We start from the raw sequence: 25,551 nt of genomic DNA on the forward strand, positions 1-25,551 counted from the left end.
GGCCAGTTGGAGTCATGATTCCCCAGAGTAATTCAGGAGCTACGGTTGCCAGGATGCAGGGAGGGACCAGGGACTCTGATTCCAGAGGCCGCGGGCTGGGCTCAAAGAGATGGTGTGGACAGGCTCCAATAAATATAAATAAATGTACACAGGGGCACAGTGCCCAGCATGGCCCAGGGCTCTGTTTGTGAAACAGGTTATGGGAGGAGCAGGCCTGGAGCTTGGGGTTCAGAGTTCAGCCCATGCCAGTCCAAGGGAAGGGCTCCGGTTGACCAGTTCTGCTCCCGGCCTCAGGGCCTGTCCTCTGGAGGCTGAAGTGGACGCTCAGTCCCAGAGGAATAAATTCAAGGCCTCCCCGCTGGAGGGTTTCCATGGCCCACCAGTGGGTCCCATCTCAAAGGGGGCTGTGGGTCCTTTCAGGAGCCCAGCGGGGCTGCAGGCCAGAGAAATCTCGTTTTCAGGTGTCACTCTCTGGGAGGAGCATCGGGGTCAGGGAAGCTGGAATGCCTGTCCACTCTCCTCTGTCCTTCTGACTGGGGGAGGCCCCAGAGGCCTCCCGTGGAGGTGTGAGAGGCCCAGGGGTGCCAATAGGATGTAAGGGGCCTTGCTTCCAGGAACACAGGCTCCATGAGCTCCTGCCCGGGCCCTAGTGCTGGGGGCAGGTGAAGCCGTCACCTCAGAGCAGGGCGATGGGCTTGTTCCCTGGGGCGCCCAGGTACTGCGAGGAGGAGGAGGTGGCTGATGCGGCCACGCCGTCTGGGGTTGAGTACGTGGCATAGAGACCCGTCACCTGCAAGTCTGGGAAGGACTGGTCGCTGCCACCAGAGGCGGGGGTCAGGCCCGCCGCCCCCAGCTCACAGCCCAGGGGCGAGTCTCCGAAGGTGCCAAGTGTGTCCAGGCTGAAGGCCCCGTCCTTCATCTCCTCCCAGAGGTTCCCTTTCAAAGACAAAGGCATTTGAGTGAGCTGGCTTCGTGTCAAACAGACCTGAGTTCGAATCCGATCTTAAGGAAGAGGCAAAGACCGTGTGTGGGGTTCAAAGTCGGGTCTTGCAGGGGGTGTGGAGAAGCCAAGTTCCATCCCTGGGAATGTCGCTTCTGTCACAGAGCCTCAGGCTCCTCGGGATGAAATGGAGCCAGAGACCCCCCTTCTCCTGAGGCTTCCTCGGGGGCATGTGTGGCAAGCACTGACTCGCTCTCTCAGGTGTCCCATCAGGGGACAACACAACGCTTTCCCCAAACAATAATCAGGGGGACAGGCAGGGAGGGCCAGATAGATATATCCACTTAAAGGCCTTAAGTAACTCGCTCCCTAGCTAGCTAACCAACCTGCTAACCAGTCCATTCCCTCTCTAGACACGGAACTCCTGGAGGGCAGAGAGTTCTTGGCCATGGGCTGGCACACAGTAGGGGCGCCCATGGCATGAATGGATGAAACACGAGGCACCTCCCTCATCTGTCCATTCATTTGTTCGGCTCCTGTGTGTCAAGCAGGACTGTGTGGCAGGCGGGGGTCAGACCGTGACCTGGGCTGAGGTTGGCACATGCAAGTTAGAGTAGTTATTGAGTAAACATTGGGGGTCACAGAGATCTGGGTTGTGATCCCGGCTCTGCCACTTACTAGCTGGTGATCTTGGGCCAGTGGCCTCACTTCTCTGTGTCGGTATCCTCAGCAGCAGAATGGGGACATGAAATGGCAGTGGCCTCCCAGGGCTGTGGCAGGGTCGGTTGGGGGGTGATGGCTAGGGAGTGCTGGGCAGGAGGCCTGGTATACAGTAAGCACTCATGAAATGCTTGCTGTAATTCGCTGTCATGAGGAGGTTGGGAAGCACTTGCCCACGGATGGAGTGGAGGGGTAAAGGCTGGCCGACCTCCTCTCCCTGGCCCTCCCTCATCTTTCTGGCTGTCCAGCTTCCCTCCCCTCCTCTCCCCCCCATCCCCATTCCTCCAGCCTCACCCTGAAGAGCGAAGTCCATGATGCTGGGGTCCAGGGAGTCCACCTCAGTGCTCATGTCGCTGCCGATGTTGCTGAAGTCCACAGGGGCCCTTCCCATGGCAGGGTGGGGCAGGGGGCTGGGGCTCAGTTCCGGCAGGGCATGCAGGGGTGGGGTCTGGGCCGGGGCGGGAGAGTCTGGGGCCAGATGCGCCTGGGCCTGGACCTGGTGGTGCAGGGGGACCGACTGCAGGGACAGAGTCATCAGTGGCTGGGGTGGAAGTTGGGAGACAGCCAGGCAGCCATGGGCCATGGCTACTGTGGTGGCATGAGTCAGCACAGGGGTCTCGGGGTTGCCAGGCCGCCTGCAGCTCTCTGGCCGGTCCGAGATCAGCTTGTCCAGCTCCTCTGCAGGCAAGGGAAAGGTCCCTCAGAAGCCACCCTGAAGTTCCCAGGCCCCAGTGGTACCATGCATGTAACCCTAGCAATCCCCTCGGACTCTCTGAACCTCAGTCTCTTCATCTATGAGAGGGCACTGTACACTTGACACAGTGTCATTGCGGACATGTCATGAGATCGCAGATTGCTGTGTGGGGTCTTTAAGGAATGAGGGAGCCTCAGATGATAACACTAGCTCCTCTCACTGGGACAGCGCTTTAGCCCCAGGACTTCACTTGAGGCTGACAGCTCTGCAAGAGGAGGGAAGGCAGAGATGACAAGTCCCACGACACCAGGATAAAATTTACTAACACACAAGGGGTCCTAGCCACTTCTTGCTACTAAAGAGACATTAAGAAGTATTACTGTGGGTTAAAAGTCAGATTCTCCTTAATGCTATCGGTTATAAACAAGACAGATCATTACTCTGAAATTATTTTTGGTGGTTGGCTTTTGCGTCTCCTTGAAGGTAATACCAATTTGAGCCTGGACCACTAGGGTCCCAGGACCTATTTAGGTTGGTACCTATTCTAGAAAAGAGGACACTTAGGTTAGGGGTGCCTGGATGGCTCAGTTGGTTAAGCGTCTGCCTTCAGCTCAGGTCGTGAACCCAGGGTCCTGGGATCAAGCCCCACATCAGGAACCCTGCTCAGTGGGGAGTCTGCTTCTCCCTCTCCCTCTGCCCCCCTCCCACTGCTCGTGCTCTCTCTCTCAAATGGATAAACAAAATGTTTTTAAAAATAAATAAAAAAGAAAAGAGGACACTTAGAACCTAGAAGGTGAAATGGCCTGCCCAAGATTTTACATTAAATGTGTAGGACTGTGGGCACCTGGGTGGCTCAGTGGTTGAGCATCTGCCTTTGGCTTAGGTTGTGATCCTGGGGTCCTGGGGTCATGTCCTGCATCGGGCTCCCTACAGGGAGCCTGCTTCTCCCTCTGTCTATGGCTCTGCCTCTCTCTACGTCTCTCATGAATAAATAAATAAAATCTTGAATGAATGAATGAATGAATGAATGAATGGGGACTAGCACTGGGTCTTAAGCCAGACCCCAGTGCTCTCTGAGGGGTGAGTATCCCTGGATGCTCCCCCCACAAGGGCCTATGGGATTGCTCCATGGTCTCCTCTTCCTCACTTTATTGAATTCATCTCTGAGCTATATTCCAATCCTCCTTTATACCCACACCTCAAACATGATGATCCCCCCGGAGTCAGGCCAAGTGTTCCTGAGGCTGGGTGGATAATTAGCCTTCCACCTGACATTCTCCATGCAGATGTCACCTGTATGTCCCTCCCCTTCACATCTCTTAATTTAAAAAAAAAAAAAAAGCAGATGCAATATTTTTTCCTAATATGAAAGTGACTCATGAGCAGGGTTGAAGATTTGGAAAATACAGAAATGTGAGGAATATAAAAATTATCAGTGGTCTCTTCATTCACAGTCAAGAGTTTGGTATATTTCTTCTAGTCTGTGTGTATGTGTGTCGTTCGTGTGTGTGTGTGTGTGTGTGTACACATAAATCCATACACATGTAAATGAGTGGATACACACACATGTATATAAACATACATGTGCACTTAATATACACAGTTTGAAATATGACTAGGCTGTGATATATGGTCTTTTTCACTTATTGTATTGGGAATATTTCTTTCTATTCCAAAAATATTTTTGTCTCTAATCAATCCTTGTATGGACATTATATCTATTTAACTAATCCCCTATTGTGGGATGTCTAGATTGCTTTCAACTTTCTTACTATTAGAAATAATTCTGTGACGAATGACTTTGTAAACCTTCTGTTGAAATTCTTTTTCATCCTCCACATACGTTGCCAGAAGTAAAATAACTGGACGGAAAAAAATGGGGCAAGGTTTGCAGGGCTCTGTTATAGGACTTTGCCCTGGAAAAGCTTAACCTCAGATTCCCACTCATTATGTATGACGGTGCCTGTTTCTCCACATCCTAGCCCACACTGGGTGTTACTATTACTGTATTGTTTTGAAACTTGATGCCAGTGTGATAAGAAAGGTAAGAAGGCGACGTCATCCCGTGGGTGCTCAGTTGGGCATTTCTCTCTGAGAAACTCGGGGTTGCTTAGGGAGATTGAACAGCGTTTCACAGGCCTCTGACCAGCCCCAGGGAGGGCCCAGGAGGAAAGGAGGGAAGTTCACCAGGCGCCCATGTCCCCACCATCGAGGCCAGGACTCGTGGCGGGCTGGGCAGGTCCAGGCAGAGCCGGGCTGGCTGCGTGATGGGTGGCGTGGGTGTGTGGGGGGTGGCGGGGATGTCTAGGCCTCACCGGGGTTGGCCATGCTCCGGTGGATGGCGGCAAGATCCTTTCTCTTCCACTTGTGCATCTCCTCCTCCATCTTGTCGATGCGGGCCACGTTCAGGGCCCAGAGGCAGCCCTTGCGCGAGGAGCCACTCATCTTATTCTCCACCTTCTCGAAGCACTTGTTCAGCGACAGGTTGTGCCGCACGGAGTTCTTCCAGCCGTCGGGGGCCGTCTGTGGGGACAGATGGGACACTCAGGAGATCCCCCTCAGAGACTGCCCTATGAGCCCCTCCGCTTCGGGGGGATCTCAATGACCCAGGCCTCGAGGGGCAGGGCAGGGCAGGGCTGTCCACCACCCAGCCTTGAGTTGGGAAGACAAGAGAGAGTGGTGGGGACTGTGGCAAACAGAGGGCCCGGCCCCCTGGGCCCCATTAAAGGGGCAGCTGCACGTCAGCTCCAGGCAACAGTTAGTCACTACTTGGGAACAGGCCCAAGGATGCCGAACTCCCCTTTCTTTCCTACTCAGGAAGCAAGAAAGGGACAGGATGCTAACATGCGGATAGCTGGCCCCGCACATTGGAAGCCAATCATTTTTACTTTTATTTTTATTTTTTTTAAGATTTTATGTATTTATTCCTTCATGAGAAACAGAGAAAGAGAGAGAAGCAGAGACATAGGCAGAGGGAGAAGCAGGCTCCATGCAGGGAGCCTGACGTGGGACTCCATCCTGGGTCCCCAGGATCATGTCCTGGGCCAAAGGCAGGCGCCAAACCACTGAGCCACCCAGGGATCCCCGAAGCCAATTATTTTTAAAGGCTCCCACTTTATTGTCAGGTAACCAGATCCTATGGGCACCTCATGTTCTATCCCTCCCCCTCCACGCACACTCCCCTGTCTGCAATATTTCTGCTAAAGGGCACTAAGCCGGGATCCCTGGGTGGCACAGCGGTTTGGCGCGTGCCTTTGGCCCAGGGCGCGATCCTGGAGACCCGGGATCGAATCCCACATCGGGCTCCCGGTGTATGGAGCCTGCTTCTCCCTCTGCCTGTGTCTCTGCCTCTCTCTCTCTCTCTGTGTGTGACTATCATGAATAAATAAATTTAAAAAAAAAATTAAAAAAAAAAGGGGGCACTAAGCCAGGGAGCCTGCAGCTCGGTCCCCTCTGCCCGCCTGCTCCTTGTTTGGGATTGATGCCAACAAAAATAACGATACCGATGGCCCGCCATGTGCCCGGAGTGGCCAGGGCCCTTGACCCCCAGAGCCCTCATGGGCCTGGCCAGCGGGAGTTATTGTCCCCACCTTACAGAGGAGCAAAGCGAGGCTCAGAGAGGCAGCAGCTCTGGCCAAGTCTGGGTTCTGCATCTGCGTGTCTTACCGATCCATGCTGAGTAACCAGGTTGGCCCCTCTACCCCCTGCCTCCCCTCCACCCCCCAAGATGCCTGGTGAACTCCTTCCCTGCTCAGGGCCCAGCTCAAATGCCCTCTTCTCCTTCTGGATTTCTTTGCCCTCGTCCGTGTGAATGCCCAGGGCCAGGCACCTGTGGATGTAACTGGGGACCTAACATGGTGGCCCAGTTTGGCCTGGGGCCAGTCCTGGGTCCTGGCAGTTTGAGGGAGAGGCCAGAGCAGCTCGGGCACCCCCTTACCCCAGGTTGGGGCTGCTCACCTTGAAATAGGGGAAGTGCTCCTTCATGAAGCTGTAGATCTCACTCACAGGCAGGCTGCCTGTCTTGCTGTTCTTCAGGGCCATGGCGATCAGACAGCTGGAGGCAAAGGGTGGGGCAGGCCTGTGTGAAGGTGTCTCGGGCCCAAGGCCCCCTCTGCCAGGAAGTCGGCCCTGCTTGACCCCACCAGCCCTTCCATACCCAAACGGTGTCAGTTTTGGTATCTTTCTCTGGCCCAACATCTTTCCCACTCCCTGACCTTGGCCTTGACCCTGAGCTCGGACAGCAGGACCAATTTGAGAAAACTCTTCTCCTCTCTTTGACCCTTCCCCATAATTAATGTCTACAGGCCTTTAGACTTTAACTAGGCTGCTCACTGCCTGCCACCCACTCAAATCTTGGGAGGGACACAATGTTATTATGTTGATGGCTTTTTACATTAGAGGGAACTGAGGCTCAGAGAGGCCAGGCCACTTCCCCAAGGCCACACAGTTTGTGAGTGACAGCATGGAGCATCGGGCTCATTCTCGACCCTGGGGGCTGATGGAGCCCATGATGGTCCTTCCCAGAGCAGGTCACACCTGGGGGGATGAAAAGCGCCCCCTTACAAGTCTGAGCTGTCCTAAGGGCAGTCCCTACCCCTCCTCCCCGAGCCCCCCATGGCCCCGGCCCACCCTGGACCTCACCTGTATGAGTAGATGGGCTTGGGGTAGTGTTTGGGGTGCAGTTCCTGAGATGAGTGCACAGCCATGCGGGGCTGGGGGTAGGGAGGCCGTGCTCCAAACGGGGAGCCATACAGGCCCACAGGCGGGCACTTGCCATGGGCAGGGCAGGCGAGCGAGCGTGGCAGAGAGAGAGGCAAGAGAGAAAGAGAGAGAGAGAGAAAGAGAGAATAAGCCACTCACAGGAGGGCCCCCTTCCCCCAGGAGACGCTGTTTAGGAAGATGTGAGGTCAATGGCCCCAAGGGACAATCCTGTCTCTGCTCCCTGCAGGAGTTTTAGGGAAGTGAACGCAGGGGCACGGGAATGCTAGCCCCAGGTTGCAGGGAAGTAAACTGAGGCTCAGCGAGCACCCCCCTATCCCCGCCAGCCCAAGGCAGGGACATATGTCTCCGAGTCCAGGGCTGCCCACAAGCTCTAGGTACCTGCTGGCCACCTGGGGGGAGCGGTAACTGTGTTTGGGAGGCAGGTGAATATAGCTGCGGCGGGTCCTGCAGGCCGGATGAGGGCTGGCCCCCCATAGGGATCTGGTTCATCTGCAGGGGCCGTAAGACGAGGAGACGAGGAGACGGAGGTCAGGGTGAGGAGGGGCACCCCAGCCCTGGAGGACCCCCGCTCGAGCTCCCCGACCCGAGGGATGGGCGCTTACGCTGGCTCCGTGATTGGCTAGGGGGCCCAGGCCTAGCAGGCCCGGGGGGGCCATGCCGGCTGGGCTGTGGAGCAGTGCACCCGGCGTGGCTCCCACATGCAGGTCAGCCGCCCTGGCCAAGGCACCTGCAAAAGGAAAGCACAGAGACACCGCTGCGCTGGCGGAAGGGCGCCAGCAGGCAGAGTGGCTCACCCGGGACACCTCCAGAGGACGGAGCCTGCCCCCGGCCTGGGGGCCAGGTGCATAGCAGGTGCTTCGCAAACCACTACCTGGAGTGTAGGGGTGAACCTGGGCTCTACCGGCTGTGTGACCTGGGGCCAGCCTCAGGTTCCCCATCTGCGCGGCGGAGCTACACAGATCACCCATGTGTGAAGTTGTGGGGTTTAAATGAGGTGATGTCTGTGGGTACTTATCGCGTTGCTGGCTACCCCACCGACACGTTGATAAATATGAATTGATAACAGGGGCACCTGGGTGGCTCAGCGGTTGAGCGACTGCCTTCAGCTCAGGTCCTGATTCCGGGGTCCCAGGATCGAGTCCCCCATCGGGCTCCCCATGGGGAGCCTGCTTCTCCCTCTGCCTGTGTCTCTGCCTCTCTCTGTGTCTCTCATGAATAAATAAATAAATAAATAAATAAAATCTTTAAAAATATATGAGTCGAGGGATGCCCGGGTGGCTCAGTGGTTTAGTGCCTGCCTTCAGCCCAGGCTGTGATCCCGGGGTCCCGGGATCGAGTCCCACATCTGGCTTCCTGCATGGAGCCTGCTTCTCCCTCTGCCTGTCTCTGCCTCTCTCTCTCTCTCTCTGTGGCTTTCATAAATAAATAAATAAAAGTCCTAAAAAAAAAAAAGATTTTAAAAAAATATATGAGTCGATAACAAATAATAGTGATATCATTAATATCTTAGTTCTTGTCCATTATGAGGCTAAAACATCAATTCATTATTCATCTCTCCTCCTTAGAATGGCGCCTGGGTTCCCCAGTGCCACTAGGCTTAGCTCTGATTGCCGCTGTGCCCCCTCCTCTCCCTTCTGCCAAGCTCCCCTGCCGAGGGGGTGCTCAGGACTGGCAGATACACACATGCCTGCACGCCAGCCATCCAGTCCTAGGCCTGTGACAGACGTTGCTCATCTATCCCAGACCCTCACTGAACCATTCTGATTTGGGGCTCCCTTCTAGGTTGAACAAAGTTGACCTGCAAGATGATCCTGCCCTGGGGCCATCTCTTCCAGGAAGCCTTCCGGGGTCTCTCTGCTCTCTTCTGAGCCCGGGCCGCCACCTACGCTCCTCCATTGCGCCTTTGGTCTGTCTGCCTTGCCCTCTCTCTGATCAGGGACCCTCAGCTCCCTGAGAACGAGGACCACGGCTTGCAGGACTCAGGGTTCCCAACACTGGCATAGAGACAGGAGCGCAGGAGTTGTGCAGCCACACAGTGGAGAAGGGAGGCTGCCTTCTTTCACGGTTCCTGTCTGCTGTGTGCCATACAACACCGACTGCAGGTACGACGTACTTTGGGCATTGAATCTTTTCAACACCTGGGGAGGGCAGCTCTGCTATCCTTTCATCTGACCTAAGGAAATGGGTCAGAGGGGAAAGTACTTACCCAAGGTCGTAGAGCTGGAGGTTCTAGATCAGGGTTTGGCGAACTGTGGCCAGCAAAGCCCAATCCAGACTGTGGCATGTTTTTGTAAATAAAGTTTTACTGGGACACAACTATGACTGTTCATTTACACCATCTAGGGGTGGGCTTATACTACAGGGACACAGCTGAACACTTTAAAATAAAATTTTTTTTTTTATTTATTCATGAGAGACACACAGAGAGAGGCAGAGACACAGACAGAGGGAGAGGCAGGTTTTCAGCAGGGACTCGACCCCAGGACCCCGGGATCACGACCTGAGCCAAAAGCAGATGCTCAACTGCTGACCCACCCAGGCATCCTGAACACTTTCAACAGAGACTATATAGCCTACAAAGTCTAAATATTTACTACTTGGCCCTTTACAGAATGAGTGTGCTGACCCCTGCTATAAATGTTTTGGCCAAGAATAATTTGTTCAATGAAATAAATACTCCTAGACACTAATTTTTTAACTACTGGTACTTTTGATGTACTGTGATGATTGTTTTCAACACTTTCTATGTCTCTAAATATTTAGCCCACTTGTGCTATGACTGCAACTGGCTGCCATTTATTGAGCACCTACTGTGTGCCAGGACCTTCAGCACCTTCCACATATTATCTCTTTGAAGATCAGGCTTCCATAGACTTCTTCTGTAAAGGGCCAGATAGGAAATATTTTGCCAGCCATATGGCTTCTGTCTTCTGTTTTTTTTTACAGCCCTTGGAAAAGGTAAAACCATCCTTAACACAAAGGCTATAAAGAACGCAGGCTGCAGGTTGCAGGCTGCATGGGGTCCACGGGCCATCGTTTGCCAACCACTTTAGATGTTCAAGACGTAGCAGGGTAGGGGCAGGGCGGTCTTTACTCTTCCCTGAAACCTTTGCTCACACAGGGCCTGGCACACGGTGGTGAGCAAATGAATGAGCCACATTCCTCTGAGGAAGGTATAATCAGTCACATTTCACAGATGCAGAAACAGGGGCAGAGAAAGTGAGAGAGAGAGACGTGGCCACAGCCACACAGCTGGTAGGTGGCAGTGCTGGGTGCTGCCCCTCCCCTGCACACCACCCTGTCCCCCCGACCCAGCCCCTGGGCCTACCTGGGTGTGGGTGTGGTGTACTGGGGCCCCCCAGGTCCACACGGCCACTTGCCATCTGCTGCAGCCGCGGCACGTCCACCGCCGTGAGCCAGGACAACGACTGCAGGTCCCCAGGCAGGTCATCATCGCTGGTGGTGGTGGCCAGGAGCCTGCAGGGAGGGGCAGGAGCTCGGGCGGAGCGGGGAGCTCAGGCTGGCTTCTGGTCCCCCCATCTCTGGAATCACCCCCTAGCCCTCCTCCCCAAGTTGCCCTAATCTGCCCTTCCCCTGGGCTCCGCATGGTCACAGGATCCCCCCCTTTGGCAGCCAGATCAGACATCCTCAAATCATTCCTTCACTGACCACATCTTACCTTAGCCCCTACCCCCAAAACAATAAACACTAAGGTTTGTTGAGCACTTATTACGTGCCAGACACCGTGTCGAGTCCTTCAGAGGTAGTAAAGCCATTAAACACTCCTGGTCAACCCCACGAGGCAAGCGGTAGTATGATCATCATTCCCATTTTACAGATTGGGGAAACTGAGGCACAGGGCTCTGGGCACATGGGCACAGTCCTTTTCAATCCCGTTCAATCCCCCAGCAGCCCTGAGAGGTAGGATACACCCACATCCCCCGGATACACCCATATCCTCCTCTTACAGATGGGGAGACTGAGGCTCAGAGCACCAAGTCACTTGCCCAAAGCCACATGTAACAGGAAGTGGTGGGGCCGGAACCCGAGCTGAACAGACAGCCCCTGGAGATGCCATGTGGAACCCATGCCCGACACCCCCCCAACAGACCCGTGAGCAAAAACACCCTCCACGGAAAGACAAAGGCTGCCCACGAGGAGGGCAGGCAGGTACCCTGGCGTGGGGCAAGTGTGACTCCCCAGCACCCCTGAAGTCATGCTTGCCACACGGCTGCGAGGACACCGGGCCCCACAGCAGTACCTTGTCCATGTTATGAGGTGCTGCAAAGTAGCCTGGAGCCCACGCCAGACCCACCGTGCCTGCCCCCCTCGGGGGTCAGGGGCTGTCTGGTATGTGGCCCAGGGGCCCACAGGCCCGATTCTGAGCACCATGGTTTGAGAATAAGTGTCTTGGGGGCTTCACAGAAAGGGGGAGACATAAATGGCTTTGTGACGCACAGGATAGGGGATCATGGTGGGGCATCCGCCTCTGCCACCCACGGGCCACCTCAGCTCGGGCTCTGTCTCCTGTCTCGCTGTCTCTCTCTCTCTCTCTCTCCCCACTCCTTCCCACCTCGCCCGCTCTCTCTTTCCTTGTGTTTTAGGGCCACAATTAGCGTTGCCATGGCCACAACTGCTCGTTGTCGCCGGGCCTGGGCCCTCAGCCCACCAAGCTGGCATCAGGTGACCGTCCGGCTGCCCCAGCGATTGGCTGCCTTGTAGGAAAACAGGGCCTGGAAACGATTTGAAAACCCGGCCGGCCGTGTCAGCAGCAGCAGTTGGCCTGGCTGCTGTCCCCCGGAGGCCCATTGTGCGACAAACGACTGTTGCCCCCGTGGCACGTGGCCCCCATTGTCCCGGGGTCTCTGTGCAATTGTTTTTGCAGCCCCCCCACCCCGGGCTGCCACTCCTTCAGCCTGCTCGTAACTCATCAGGCGAGTGACAGCCACGGCCCGGGCCTGGGCGCTGCCATCTGTCCCCTCGGGCCCGTGGAGACCATGGGGTAGACCGAGGGGCAGGGCCCGGTGCTGCCCGCCATGGGGGGCGTCTGGCCAGTCCCCACCCACCGCATGACTGGCCGGCCTCCCAGAGCCTGGCGGTGCGGCCCTGCTCCTGCTCCGTCACCTGCTGTAGCTCCCCACTGCCCTGCTGCTCCATTTGGCGCTGGGGCGTCTGGGAGGCACGGAGGTGAGCCACTGCCGGCAGGTTTCTGAGGCGCGGCCCCACCAAGGCCCCTGAATGGTGGTGGCAGGCTTGTAAACAAACTGGGTTCCTGGGTGCCAGCAAGATCTCTGGCGGCAGGGGACTCTGGCTGATAGTGCCCAGGGCGGTTAAGATCTTGGGCTCTGGGGTCTAACCCTAGTCTCCACTTGCCTTGTGCCAGGGCCACTGACTGGACCCCTTGGGCCTCCGTTTTTCATTTGTAAAATCGGGCTAATAACACTTCCTCTCATAGGGTGCCGTGGGGATTAAGCGTATGATTGCATGTCAAGCCCTCGGGACGGCGTCTCACTTAGCTGTCATCAGCATTCGGGCCAATATTAATGTTAAAAATATTAGCCAGGCCCCCAGAGGCCCGGAAGGAAGTACATCGGAGCTTGGGCTCCGTGGTCTCACAGATCTGCCTCTATTGCCGTAAGCACCTGTGGCTCCCATTTATTGAGCGCTTCCTGTATGCCAGACCCAAGGCCACGTGCTCTCCCCATTTTACAGGTAGAGAAACTGAGACCCCTGAGCAGTCACTTAAATGCCCAGAGCCTGTCTCCCCACGAAGTGAGGATCACATAAGGTGACAAGGCCGTTGAGCGCATAGAGGGGCTGAGGACGCGGTGCTCTTCTGATGGTGCTTCTAGGTCTTTTCTTTCCTGCTGTTTGTGTGTCCCGCCTGGCTCCCCATTCCTTCACCCCCGACTTCACCCCGACGCCTACTGCGGCCACCCGGTGTCCGCTCCCCCTGCCCCCTTCTGGGACACCCAAACGCGGTCCCACTGCCATGCCTTAGCCCCCACCCAAACAGTGCCCACCCCTGGAGGCTCACTGCAAATCATCTCCTGGCCTCCTCCTGCCAAAGTCCCTGCCGACATCATCTGGCCCCACCCCTCATTTGACCCATGGAGAAACTGAGGTTAGAAGGGAAGCAGTTTGCTTCCAATTCATAGTCCAGAGAAAGGCCAGGGCTAGGGCTCCTGGCTGCCCGTGCGGGCTCATTCCAGCCCAGGAGTGGCTTCCCTGGGAAGTCTCTGTCACCCGACCCCAAGCTCAGGGACCCCTCTGCATCCTGGCTGCTCCCTGCGCCTTGCCAGGGCCAGTGAGTTCGCGCTGCCATCTCTCTGCCCCCCACCCCGCCTGTGGGATCACTGAGGGCTGGCCCTGAGCCCTGGATCAGCCTGTGTCCCTGCACACAGGGGTGCCACTTACATGCCTGCTTGGCTGGTTGAAATCAGCTGACCCCCGGCTACCAACCCAGAGAACAGTGTGACAATGGCTGTCACATCCAGCACTTTAGGCACTCACGGAGCCACCCTCTGCCTCCCTGAGTCCTTGCCACAGCCTGAGGACAGGGGCAGGGGCCACGCCCACTTTGCAGAGAGGGAAGCTAAGGCCAGACCAGGACTCGAACCCAGGTCTCTGCTCCAGTCTGAGGCTGTTCCTGTGGCACAACAGGCAGAGAATTAGATGTCCCCTGGGGGCGATGCCCTCCTCCCATGATCCTGGGGCTTTCAGGTGGGGCTGTGTATCCCAGCATCACCCAGGACCTAGTTCGAATGTAGAGTTCAAGACCCAGCCCAGAGCCCGGGGTTCCACCCTTGAGCACCTCCCAGCAAAGCTCCAGGGGCCGGGGGAACAGCCCCGAGGTGGTGTAACAGGGTCTTGGGCACAGCCCAAGCTTTGACTGGACAGATCTGGATTCAAGTCCTGGTGATCCCTGGAGACCTCAGATAAGTCACCCTGAGCCTCCATTTTCTCATCTGGAAAATGGGAGAATCACTGTCCATATCTCCCTGGGTTGTTCTGAGAAGCACATGAAGCAGTGCACCTTCAGCTTCTGACATAGGCCTGGTCCTCATTCTTCCTTGGGGGTTTCCAGCTCCTTTTGGTGGAGGGGCAGTGGCTAGGCCCTGCTCTCTCTGCTGGACCTCCCTCTTGCCCATGCCAAAATGTCCGTGCCAGCGTGCCCGACACTGGCCCCGCCAGCCCCACTGGTCTCCTGCAACGGATGTGGACGTGCAGAAGCTCGGTGGTGGGGGTCGGCTGGCCCTGAAAGGCCTGGCTCACCTCCCGCTGCCTTATCACCCCGCATTCAGGCACCTCTTCCCTGGGAGTCACAGGAGCTGGGGGGCGGGTGCGCTAGGCCCTGCCTGGGAGTGTCCCATCCCCATGGCCCGACCCGGGTCCTTAGCCATCTCTGCCCCCCTTCCACTCCCTGCAGAGGCATGTCAGCCCAGCCCTTTCTCCACCGTGACATGTGGGGCACCCCTGTGATCTATCCCTCACCGACGCATACAGGTCCCTCATTAAAGATGCCCCCGTGTGCCCCATTCTTGCTCTCTCCTAGCGCCTCATTTTCAATGGCGTGAACCCCAGGTCCTCAAAAACCACTCTGGCATCCCAGCCGTAGGCCCTTAGAAGGGCACTTCATACCCAGCCTCAGTTGTCCCGCCCGTAGGATGGGTCCAAGGGGTAATGATCGCAGCCATAGTGTGTACCCGCCCCCAGGCCTGGCCTGGTAGAAGCGGTGGAGGTGACGTGGCTTTGTGGGACATCTGCCATCTGCGGGGGCCTGGGATTCCTCCCTGGGGTGTGTATACGTGTGACACTGTATCAGTCTCCTGAGTGGGTTTCCCCTCTGCTGGGAAAGGACTGGACATTTGCAATTCAAAGGAAAAGGCAAAATCCGGCCTCACTGTCCTGGGGTCTCCCAAGACCCCTCCTGCTCATTCTGTCTAGGTCTTTCTTTTCAGTTTCTGGGCAAGGAGGTATCTCCAAGACAGGGGCTGCACCCCACAGCTCTCAGGGATCCCCAGTTTTGGCAGAGAGGAGGCCAGGACCAGTGCTGAGTCCACTGCCTGGTGCAGGTGGCCCCAGAAGAACCTGATGTTGAAGCAGAGAACCTTGTACCCGCTGAGGGAGGAGCTGCACCCCCAGATTACAGGGCTGGACACACAGTAGGTGCTCCATAAGTCCTCACAGATTAGACAAGTGAACAAAGAGACCCAGCCTTCCAGATGCCTCCTCTCCCACCACCGCCCTCCCCAGGGCCAGGCAGGGGTGAAAGGCCCAGCTTAATTTTATTTAATGTTATAAAAGAGCCTGTGGACACGGCTTGGGGTGGGTGGGTCCCTGCTCTGTGTCCAGCCTGATCAGGCAGGTATGGTTATCATGACCATCTTCCCATTTACCAGATGGAGACACTGAGGCCAGGGAGAAAAAGGCCTGTGTAGTGTCCCCCAGCCAGAGCCAGGGCTGGTTACGACCCCACTGTCCTTTCTCCTTGCCCCACAAGGAATGGTTAAAGGAATGAGCTCTGTGGATTCTAGAACATTCTAGCACGGTGCTATCCAATAGGAAGAAGCCATATGTGGCCATTTACATTTAAATCCATTATAATTAAATAAGCTTACAGATTAGCTTTCTTCATCACACCAGCCACATTTCAAGGGTTCAATGGCCACCCGTGTCCAGTGGCCACCACGTTGGACAGCACAGGATCGGAACATTTCCATCACCACGGAAAGTTCTTACTACGCGGTGGTGGTGTGGAACATTCTTTTTAATCATGATGGAATAATCTGTGGTGTTTCCACATTGCCTTAAAATTGGAAATTTGATTTTGGTTTGGAAATTTCAGGTGCTGATTTCATGGAATTTTCATTTCAGTGTGTTTCTATTATAAAAGACTCCCCCACTTTACCTCCTACCAGCAGGGAAGTTACAGGGAAGGGCTCTGTAAAAACGAGAGTCCTGTACTGAGGCAGCTCACAAAGTAGTGAGCTCTCTGTCATGGGAGCATTCAAGCAGGAGTTAGGGGATGACAGGTCAGGCCCCTAGTGGATTAAAGATGAGCCCAAGGCACCTGGGTGGCTCAGTGGTTGAGTGTCTGCCTTTGGCTCAGGGAGTGATCCCGGGGTCCTGGGATCGAGTCCTGCATTGGGCTCCCCATGAGGAGGAACCTGCTTCTCCCTCTGCCTGTGTCTCTCATGAATAAATAAATAAAATCTTTTTAAACCCTCTAGTGACATTTCCAAAGTTCTATCACCTTGGGCAAGCGCCTCTTCCTTTCTAGGTCTCAGTGTCCCCATCTGTAAAGCAGCAGTAGCAGAGAAGAGGCCCCCTTGGGGCCCTCCTTGTGCCTGGGCTCTGGGAGGCAGAGCAGACAGCTGTTTGGCTCAGGATGGACCCGCAGGGCGTGCACCAGGGTTCCACTGGCTGGGAGATGGTCACCTGGTCTGCGCCTCAGCGTATAAACCGAGAAGAATGATGGCATCCACCCTAAAGTGACGGCCAAGAATGTGATCCTAGTTCATTAGCATCAGATCAGGTGACATCTAATTTTCTACTGAAACTCAGGTTCAGCTATGAGTTCGGGGGTCCCAAAGGTGATCCCCGATGGTGCGTCCTTCTCAAACCAAGTGGGGCAATTGTCACCAACAGGGGTCCTCATTAATGAGTGGAGAGCTTTGGGGCAAAGTGAAAATAAAATATCTGGGGTGCCACCTATCTGGCACCCCAGAGTCCCGTTCCGACCTCAGCAGTTCACAGCGGCTCCCCACGCCACATAGGGACACTTCCATCTCTTCCTTATTAAGACACACACATGCACCTCCACCCCCGGGGGGTGTCGTCACCCCTGCTGGTAGATAGCAGTCTCTGGCCAATGGCCTCAGGCACCCGCCCCAGCACAACTCCCGGGGCCTCAATTTCTCCATCTGGAACAGAACAGGGTTGAGCCCCTTCCTTCTCGGTGGGGCTGCCACTGGGACAGACACACAGCCTGCAGGGCCCCTCGGGATGGGGGACGGACAGATGAAGTTGGGGGCATGCAGAAGGGTGTGTGTGGCGAGACCCTGGTTAGGAGCAAGACGGTGCACCAGGGAAATCAAGACTACTCTAGCATCGGGGCAATCGCCTGGCCAACATTCTCCAAGTGCCTACTGTGTGCTTATCCTTTTTCATGCCTTAGCTGTGTGCCCTCATGAGTTTGCTCATCACGAGTCCCAAGCCCTCTGCAATGCTCCATTCTGAGCCCATCCCAGTTAGGGAACTCGAGTCATTACCTGCTTTCCACCACCCTCCTCTTGCTTTCTTTGGGGCATGTCAGTGTAGTGGTGACAAGTGTCCACTCCAGGCTCAGGCAGACCTGGGTTTGAATCCCTCCCAGCTACTTAGTAGCTGTGAGACTGGTCTGCAGTAGTCTACCTCTCTGGGCCTCAGTTTGCTCATCTGTACGATGGGATGCGAATGCCCGTACCCATCTCACACAGGGTGTTTGTTGTAAGGACGGATGAGATGATGCGGGCGGTGCCCAGCTCATCTGCACGCATTGCATGGTGGGGTTCACACGATGACAAACCTCTTCTAAAGAGCTTGCCTTCAGCACAGCCACCAGCAGAGTGTCCGACACTCAGCATCTGCTCCATTCCATAAATATTTCCTGAACTCCTAGTTGCCAGGCTGTGTGGCAAGCACACAAAAGTGGGGATAGCTTTCTCATTGACCTAGGAATGCAAAGGATGGAAGATCTGTTCCCTAGTGTGCCCACCTTCCTGCCAACCCTCTTTGGTCTGTACCTCCTTCGCCTCTCAGAAGCCTGTGGGATGGCTCCTTCGCAAACCCATTTCACTAATGGGATAGCTGAGGCTCAGAGGGGGGGAAGTGATACCTCAGCCACACAGCACGTAAGCAAAAAGAGCTGGGGCTGACAGTACTTGGAGCCTCTTTACTTGGTCTCTCTGCCAGTTTTGCTGAAATAAATCAGGTTGTAGGCAGGAAGGGTAAATCATCACCATCATCTTTAGAAGTATCTGCTAGGTGCCTCCGTAGTGACGGGGCCACTGCTCAGGGGATACTGTGGTGGCCCTGGCAAAGGGGAGACACCACTGGAGTCCATGGTTGCCATCCCTACATGGACCAGGGGACCAAGCTGACACCATTACTTAACAATGTCCTTAATCAATCAGCCATGTCACTGGAGGGATGGAAGCTGAGCCAGGAGGGCAGGGCACTGCAGGGGTGAGCCCGGGGACACCTGGATTCCAGTCCTGGCTCCACTCCTAACAGAGGTCCTTGGGCAGGTAACTCAATGCCTCGGAGTCTCCGTTTCCTGAATGTGCAGAATAGAGGTGAGAACAGGACCTGCCTCTTGGCTCAGGGTAAACCACAGGAAAGGTGTGGAACAGTGTTTGGCTCAAGTGCTAGACAACTATTTGTGGAATAGATGGATTTAACATCTAGCAGTCAAGAGTGGCCTTTCGAAACCGACAGTAGGACCTGGCACTGTCCTGACAACCCATGAGGGAAGTAAGGGTCCAGCTCCTCCCCCACGATCTGGCTCTGGCGGCCTCCTACCCCGCCCCTGGCACCCTCATCACCTCTGCTCTAGCAGACCCATCTATCTTGGACTTTCTCAAGCTTTCTGAATTCTCTGTGCACATGCTGTTCCCTCTGCCATCCCGTGCACTCATTCACAACTGGCTCTCCCCATGCTTCTGGTCTCAGCCTAAATCTTCCCTCCTCCGAGAGATTCTCTGGCAACCCGCACCCCTGGTGGACCTTCCCGTGTGTCTGCAGAACATTTAGCATTTCCCAAGGAGGTATTCGTTTATACAGGTTTCCAGTCATTCCATGCCAAGATAGCAAGGACTGGGAGGCCCTGTATTTTGTTCAGCACCCAGCACAGGGCCTGGCACCTTGGGGGCATTTATTACATCCTTGTTGCAGTAAGAGAAGGTGATAGGATACCCCCAGCCCAGCCCAGCTGTAACAGAACTTGCATTGCCCCATCTCTATCCATTTCTTGCCTGGCTCAGCCACGCCCCTGCCCTAGGAAGCCCTCCCCGACCAGTTCCCCATCTCCCAGTGTTTCCATTCCCCGGAATGATTAGAGCCATTAATGCCTACATAGCATAGACACCTGGGATCACCCATTAATTTTACTCAGGCATTGCCTACCCCTTCCTCCTAGATACTAACCTCCCAGAGGTCAGGGATGGCTTTGTCTTATACCTGATTACAGACCCAGGGTGACCAGCACAGCTTTCATTCTTTGATAAATATTTGTCCACCCAAGGTGAGCTGGATCCCCAGGGCCACTGGCTGTTGTTGCTATAAGGGTGAAATTCCATGGAGCACTTGCTAAAGAGCTTGGCAGCGTCTGCAGCGGGCCCCATGTATTTGTGGATGGATTACAGTTTCTGCAGGGATTTTTGCTTACAGAGCTTAAGTCCAGAACCCACAGTTAACCCTCTTTCCTATAGTGGGGTTCCTTGGAATCGCTACAGTAATCGTGCAGTGGAAGGAACATCCACTTGCGGCTCAAATGCCATCTCAACCTCTTTGTACCTATGTGATCTTGGGCAAATCACCCCTCTGCACCTCAATTTTCCCATCTATAAAATGGAATCACTATCATAATGATTTCCACCACGGAGAGCAGCTGTGAGGATAAGATCAGATAAGATATAAGATAGGGCCCAGCACCCGGCAGGTGCTCAGCCGCGTTCCTGCTTTCCTCTCCTCTTGCCTCGCATGGTCACCAGGAGGGGTTCCCACAGCAAATATTGTCTTGGGGGAGTCAGATCATCATCCCAGCGGACCAGACCGCAGAGGCACAGGCAGCGCCAGGACACCACTTCTGCTCTGATTATAACAAGGTTTTACCTGCCTCCTGGAGATGTGGTTAGTAGGAAATTGTTACATTACCACAAACTGTTCCTGTTTCCAAACCAACCTTTACACGAAAGGGATTAAGGATTTCATGGTGGTGTTTATTTAGCTAACATATCTTTTGTAATATCTTTTGTAACCGTTTACAGGAAAAAAAAAAAACCAAAGGCAGTTTAGCAAGCTTGGGAATTCCCAATGGGGCCACGAGCGAGTGTAATATGAAATGATTTGATTAGAGTCTGGAAATGAGAATCTTTCCTTTCTAAAACTTGGCTGGGACTTGGTGGGGGGTGGGTGACAGGGTAGAGGGGTGGGGTTGTGCATGTGTGTGCACATGTTTTTCAGGGTGGAGCCCAAGACCCCAAAGGAAGGCTGGGCCCCAGGAAGGCGACCTATCTTTTCCTTGGCTGCAAGGTAGCCTGAGGAGCTTCTGGCCACCGGGAGGGAGAAAGGGGTGTAAGGATGTTGGGACTGTCACCGCCCCTGACAGATGGAGCCCCTACTAGCCCCCTGCAAGGAGGTCACAACTGATGGGTGGAGCCACACTGATATGGGGGTTAAACCATCCGCCCACGCAGCTCAGCGGGGGCTCAAGAGGAAAGGCAGGTGGCATCTGCGGGGGTCCACACAGCAGGACTTTGTCATCACCCCATCACAAACCTCCCTACGTTTCCGTGGGCATGTTATTTCTCACGTGGTATGGAGAGAGCCAGCCATCTCCCCAGTGCATATTTATTAGGTATCTATCACGTGCTTGGCACTAAATGATGAGAAAACCACTGTCCAAAGAGAGGACGGGGTTTTGCCCACATCTTAAGGGAGGGACATGGCTCTGGGAGAAGGTGGGGATCCAAGGAGCCAGCAGTTTGCCTTCTTTCTCTGGAGCTTCAGTTGCTCAGTTTGTAAAGGGAGGTGGTTAGACCTGACCTCACAGATTAATTCCCAAAGTTAGGGGCAGGTGGTTGATCTGCTGTTCCACCCCTTCCTGAATGTATGCCCTGGGGCAGGTCATGACTCGGGGCCTCAGTCTCCTTGTCTGTGAATTGGGAAAATGCCAGCACCCATTTCACGGTTGTTACTATGAAGATCAAACAGGATGGTGTGTTTCCTACGGAGCTTCGTGGGTTTCTGGCACACAGTAGGTGCTTAGTAATTCATTATTCTGCAGAACCTCAACAAGCGGACTTTCCTCCCCGAGCCAAAGGGAAACCGGATAACCTGCGTCCAACGTGAGCTGTTGCTGTTGTCCTCAGGGTCAGGGCTGCCCCTGGCCCCGGCCCCAGGCCGCAGCGTCGCAGGCAGGGAGGCTGCAGGCAGGGAGGCTGCTGCCAATTCGCTGTCTAGGCCCAGCCACTGACTCCAAGACAGCTCCCCCGGGGGGCAGGGCAGCCTCCAGCTGCTGTCCCCCGACCCCTCCCTCCCCGCACACAGCCATTGATAGCTAACGGCCAAAGGCGGCCCTTGGGGATGGAGGGCCGTGTGGAGGGCTGCATGGGGGCTGGAACCAGGCTGGATCAGCAGCCTGAGTGGTCCTTGGAGCCATTCCCTGGAGATGTGAGAGAGGGAATGAGAAGCCCATAAACTTCTCCTAGGCTATTATTCAGGGAGAAAAATGGGAGTGGTTGGAAGGGGCCGGGGAGGCGCTGCATGATCATAAAAGCTCCCCTCCAGGAGAAAGCACTCCATCCCAGGCCTGGCCAAACCTTTTCTAGAAGAAAGTGCAGAATCCTCCCAATGACCTGTGAATTGGGTTCGCTCATTGCTCCATTTCACAAACGCAGAAAGTGAAGCACCGAGAGGGACAGTGACTTGTCCAGGGTCACACAGCTCGCGGTGGTAGAGCAACTTACTCTGTTCCAGCCCTCCTGCTCTCCGGCAGCAGCGCATGGAAAGGGTGTGTGTCATGATACCGTCTGGGTGGGACAGCCTCAGGTTGGAGGGCCACTTTACCCACAACTAGCTGTGTCATCATGTAAAGCCAGTTAATCACGTGGAACCTTGGTTTCCTCAATCCGCCAAATGGGCACAGGTAGTGAAGGGTTAAGAAACCACCAGCTGCAATTATCCTTATTACTGCTCTGCCTTCCAGACACGCCAGGTATTGGACACAAGAAAGCACCAGATCCGGGCAAACAGAAAAAGACAGGACACCCAGGCAACTCTGGATCTGCTGCTGATACAAGACTGCTTCTCCTTGCTCCACTGGCCTGCCCCTGCCAGCTGGTCTGGGAACTGGGTAGGCATGGACAGTCCCCCCTCCTTACCCCCCACTGGTAAGCTTACTGCCTGCCCTGCTCTGTTTCTGGAAGCAACAGCTTGCATGGAGCCCCATCCAGTTTGTGGGCTGGGCTGGCCAGGCCCCCACGGCTTGGAGCTGGTGGGGGCTCCTGCCAGGCAGTGCCTGGGAATCTGCATTCAGGGACCTCCCCCGCCCACCCAACATGTTCCTCCAGAGCTCCCACCCCGAAGGCCCTCCATAGACCCCATCTCTCACAGAAAGCTGGACTCCTTAATGGAACTAAGTAGTCAGAACAGCAGCTACCGGGTTTGTGTCTCTTGCTCTAGAAAACCAACTCCGTCCTTCTGGCAGCTGCATGAGGGATGTGCCCTAATCGTGCTCACTTGAAAGATAAGGAAACTAAAGCAAGTCACGTGACTTGTCCAAAGCTGGATTCTGACCTTGCACACATCTGACTCCAGTGCAGCCGTGGCTCTCACCACCTGATTCCCTGACTCTGGTGCTTTTACAGCGCGCTTTAGGCAACAGTCAGACTCTGTGGTTCTGAGCTCTTCCAGCTGGCCCATGGGAAAACACTGGCTCTCCCCTGGGGCTTCCAGCTGGGAGGACAGAGGGAGATTCACCCCCACACATTGAGTGCCTCCTGGGTGCCAGACACTTTCATAGATATTGCATTTAAAAATGGGGAGAGGGCAGCAGCCCAGGGGGCTCAGCGGTTTAGTGCCACCTTCGGCCCAGGGCCTGATCCTGGAGACCCAGGATGGATTCACACTTCGGGCTCCCTGCATGGAGCCTGCTTCTCCCTCTGCCTGTGTCTCTGCCTCTCCCCACCCCACCGTCACCCCTGCCACCGTCTCATGAGTAAACAAATAAACTCTTAAAAAAACAAAAACAAAAACGGGGAGAGGTAGCTTGTATTATCCCTGCTCTACAAATAACTAAAAGTTCGGAAGTGAAATTGCCCAGAATCATGCAACTGGCAAGTGGCCGAGCTGGGAATTGTTATTTAATCTTTATAATAACAACTCCATGCAGTGGGTACTATTTCTATTCCCATTTTATCGATGAGGACACTCAGACTGCTCCACACTGCCAGAGGAGCTGGGACCATAAGTGGTTTTACAGCCCAAGCTTCTAACACCTTCATGCTGCCCCCACTCCACCTGTCATTATTTCGGGAGTAGAAGGAAGCCCAGAGGTGCTTGGCTGGGTGATCTTGGCTGGTTCAAGAATTCATTTCATTGCTTGGTTCTTCACCTGTACAGTGGAGGTTCATCAGAGCAGCCTCCCAAGCTGGGTATACAGTAGGTGCTTGCACACGGGCACATGCCTGGCACACATCTGGGGTCCCAGATCTATACACGGCCAGCTTGCAGCAAATATCTGTTTGAATTTGTGTCTTCATTTGGATCTCAGAAGGCAGCCTCCAGGCCCACAGCCCTCAGCCAGCAACCTCCCTCTAATTGGGGGCTGCAGTCCGCCTCAGAAGGCACTGCTGGTTGAGTGGTAGTGGCCCCAGGAGGCCAGACAGCCCCTGGGTAAACAGGGCTGATCCGAGGTGACAGCCTGCTCTTCCCAGGCCAGCCCCTGTCCTGTCTCCACTCCATAATCTGAGCTGTGCCCCCTCAACCCATGGACATGATGCTTGCCTTGACGGGTAGGGCACTGGGAACCAGGTCAGGCCTCTGGGGCTCAAGTAAGAGGGGTTAGGAGGGGACTCCAGATCATTCCTTTTTCTCCTCCTCCCTCGCTTTGTTGTGTGACCTTGGACAGCCCTTCTCCCTTCTTGGCCTCAGTTTCCCCAATTGTAAAAGCAAGTGACTGGACTGGTTGACCCCCTAGAGGCCATTCCAGCTCTGCAGATTGGAGGATTCTGTGGGGCTTCCCCCACCATCTGTATCTGCTTCATTCTGTCTCAAGAAATCATTTATTTTGGCCTCAGACTCCACCAAATTTATTCCTCAAGAAATCATTTATTTTGGCCTCAGACTCCACCAAATTTATTCCTCAAATATATAGACCCAGGAGAGACCTTAATTCAAGAGCATTATTTAACTGACAAGTAAATGAGGCCCAGAGAGGGCAAGGGACTTGCTGATAGTCATACAGCCAGGCTAAGAATTCAGAAGTCACCAATCACAACTTTTCCAGCATGCCATGAGGATGGAAGCCAATTCCTCCCACCACCACCACCACCCCCACCTCACCCCAAAGGTTTTGGGGGGGCATTTCCTGGAGCCCTGTTAGGGGAAGCAATAGCTGCCATTGTCATCTTAACATTCACCAGGATTCCCGTCTCTCACCCAGGAGGGGACCTCTCTTGGAGGAGACAAAAGACTAGGCTTTTAGTGATCCCATGGCCTCAGGCCTCGAGCCTAGACACTCTCAGAGAGGCGAACTTTGAAATTGAGATCTTCTCCCTCTTTTGCAAAATCACAGAATTTAATATAACAATACTTCTCTGGCAGAGACTATAAACAGCACATAAACACTTTAAACAATTTCAAAAAGCATCATTTGTCATTGCTGACACCCTCACCTGTACTCCTGTGGAGAGGGGTGGTGATTTTGCCCTGAGTTTCGAATAATTCCTGACATCATGGATGAGATGTCACTTTCTATCATCTCCTTGGGGGAAAGACAAGCAGAAAACAAAGCTCCCATCAGTGACGATGTGGACAGGGCAGAAACCCGGTTTTCCCACAATTCAAAAGGATGGAGCTCAAACAAGTAGCAGAACACTTCAAAAAAAAAAAAAAAAAAAAAAAGAAAAGAAAAGAAAAGAGAAAAAGAAAGTACTAAAGGATTTCTGGGTATCACAGGTCACTTTCCCAGGGCAATTCTACAGGGTTTCAGAAGCAATGAAGAGAATGAAATTGCAGGTTCTTTCGAATTAATGAGGGAAGGGTGGAGGAAGGCTCTAGAATCCAAATGTCAAGTCTTGGAAAATGTGGACTTGCAAAGTAGGAATCAGAAAAAACGGATTCCCTTCCCAGCCTATTTTCAACCGCAACTCAGTTACGATCACTTTGGGGGGAAAAAAAAAATTTTTTTTTTTTTTTTAAAGGACAACGTGATGTGTCACGTATGTTTCTCTGGAGGAGCCAAATTCCCACTTGCAAAGGCAATAATCCCCGCAGGGCTCCCGCCACATGCCCTGGCTGGAAAACCAATCCCACCCCCCTCGCCACACACAGACGCAGCCTAAAAAAGACAAAACATCACAAAACTTCCCCGAGCTTCTCAAACTTCAGCCCTGCAGCGAACACGGAAACCCACCGAAGCCTCTCAGTTCCGCCCCAAAAGTCCTCAGGGGTCCCCGGGAAGGAGGCACGGGGAGCGGAGGGCGGAGGG

General features: G+C 54.5%; 2 protein-coding genes across 6 annotated transcripts in view; one reads left to right on the forward strand and one right to left on the reverse strand.

Moving 5' to 3' along the window:
- Positions 1-9,392, forward strand: part of ACACB (acetyl-CoA carboxylase beta) — a 151,526-nt gene extending 142,134 nt beyond the window's left edge. For all 5 annotated transcript variants that reach the window (XM_072723032.1, XM_072723033.1, XM_072723031.1 and 2 more), the window contains one exon: positions 8,859-9,392. The gene's annotated coding sequence lies outside the window, so the exon portion shown is untranslated. The remainder of the gene's footprint in view (positions 1-8,858) is intronic.
- FOXN4 (forkhead box N4) lies at positions 592-24,955 on the reverse strand. Its single transcript, XM_025986650.2, has 9 exons — positions 24,737-24,955; positions 10,405-10,553; positions 7,679-7,803; positions 7,455-7,565; positions 6,996-7,123; positions 6,312-6,408; positions 4,670-4,877; positions 1,955-2,338; positions 592-936 (listed from the first exon to the last, which is right to left on the reverse strand). Exons 1-9 carry the CDS (start codon positions 24,859-24,861, stop codon positions 677-679), a joined length of 1,587 nt encoding a protein of 528 aa, XP_025842435.2. The 5' UTR covers positions 24,862-24,955; the 3' UTR covers positions 592-676.
- Positions 24,956-25,551: the final 596 nt, after the last annotated feature.

This window comes from Vulpes vulpes, chromosome 10, assembly GCF_048418805.1.
Source record: "Vulpes vulpes isolate BD-2025 chromosome 10, VulVul3, whole genome shotgun sequence".
Taxonomy (NCBI): domain Eukaryota; kingdom Metazoa; phylum Chordata; class Mammalia; order Carnivora; family Canidae; genus Vulpes; species Vulpes vulpes.

Coding starts and splice junctions, on each gene's coding strand:
- FOXN4 (XM_025986650.2), bottom strand. CDS start 24,861: ATGGGAGCTTTGTTTTCTGCTTGTCTTTCCCCCAAGGAGATGATAGAA. Junction 10,554..24,736: donor CCCTCTCCACAGGAGTACAG/GTGAGGGTGTCA, acceptor CCCTCCCTGCAG/GCTCCTGGCCACCACCACCA. Junction 6,409..6,995: donor AAGCCCATCTACTCATACAG/GTGAGGTCCAGG, acceptor CTTTGCCTCCAG/CTGTCTGATCGCCATGGCCC.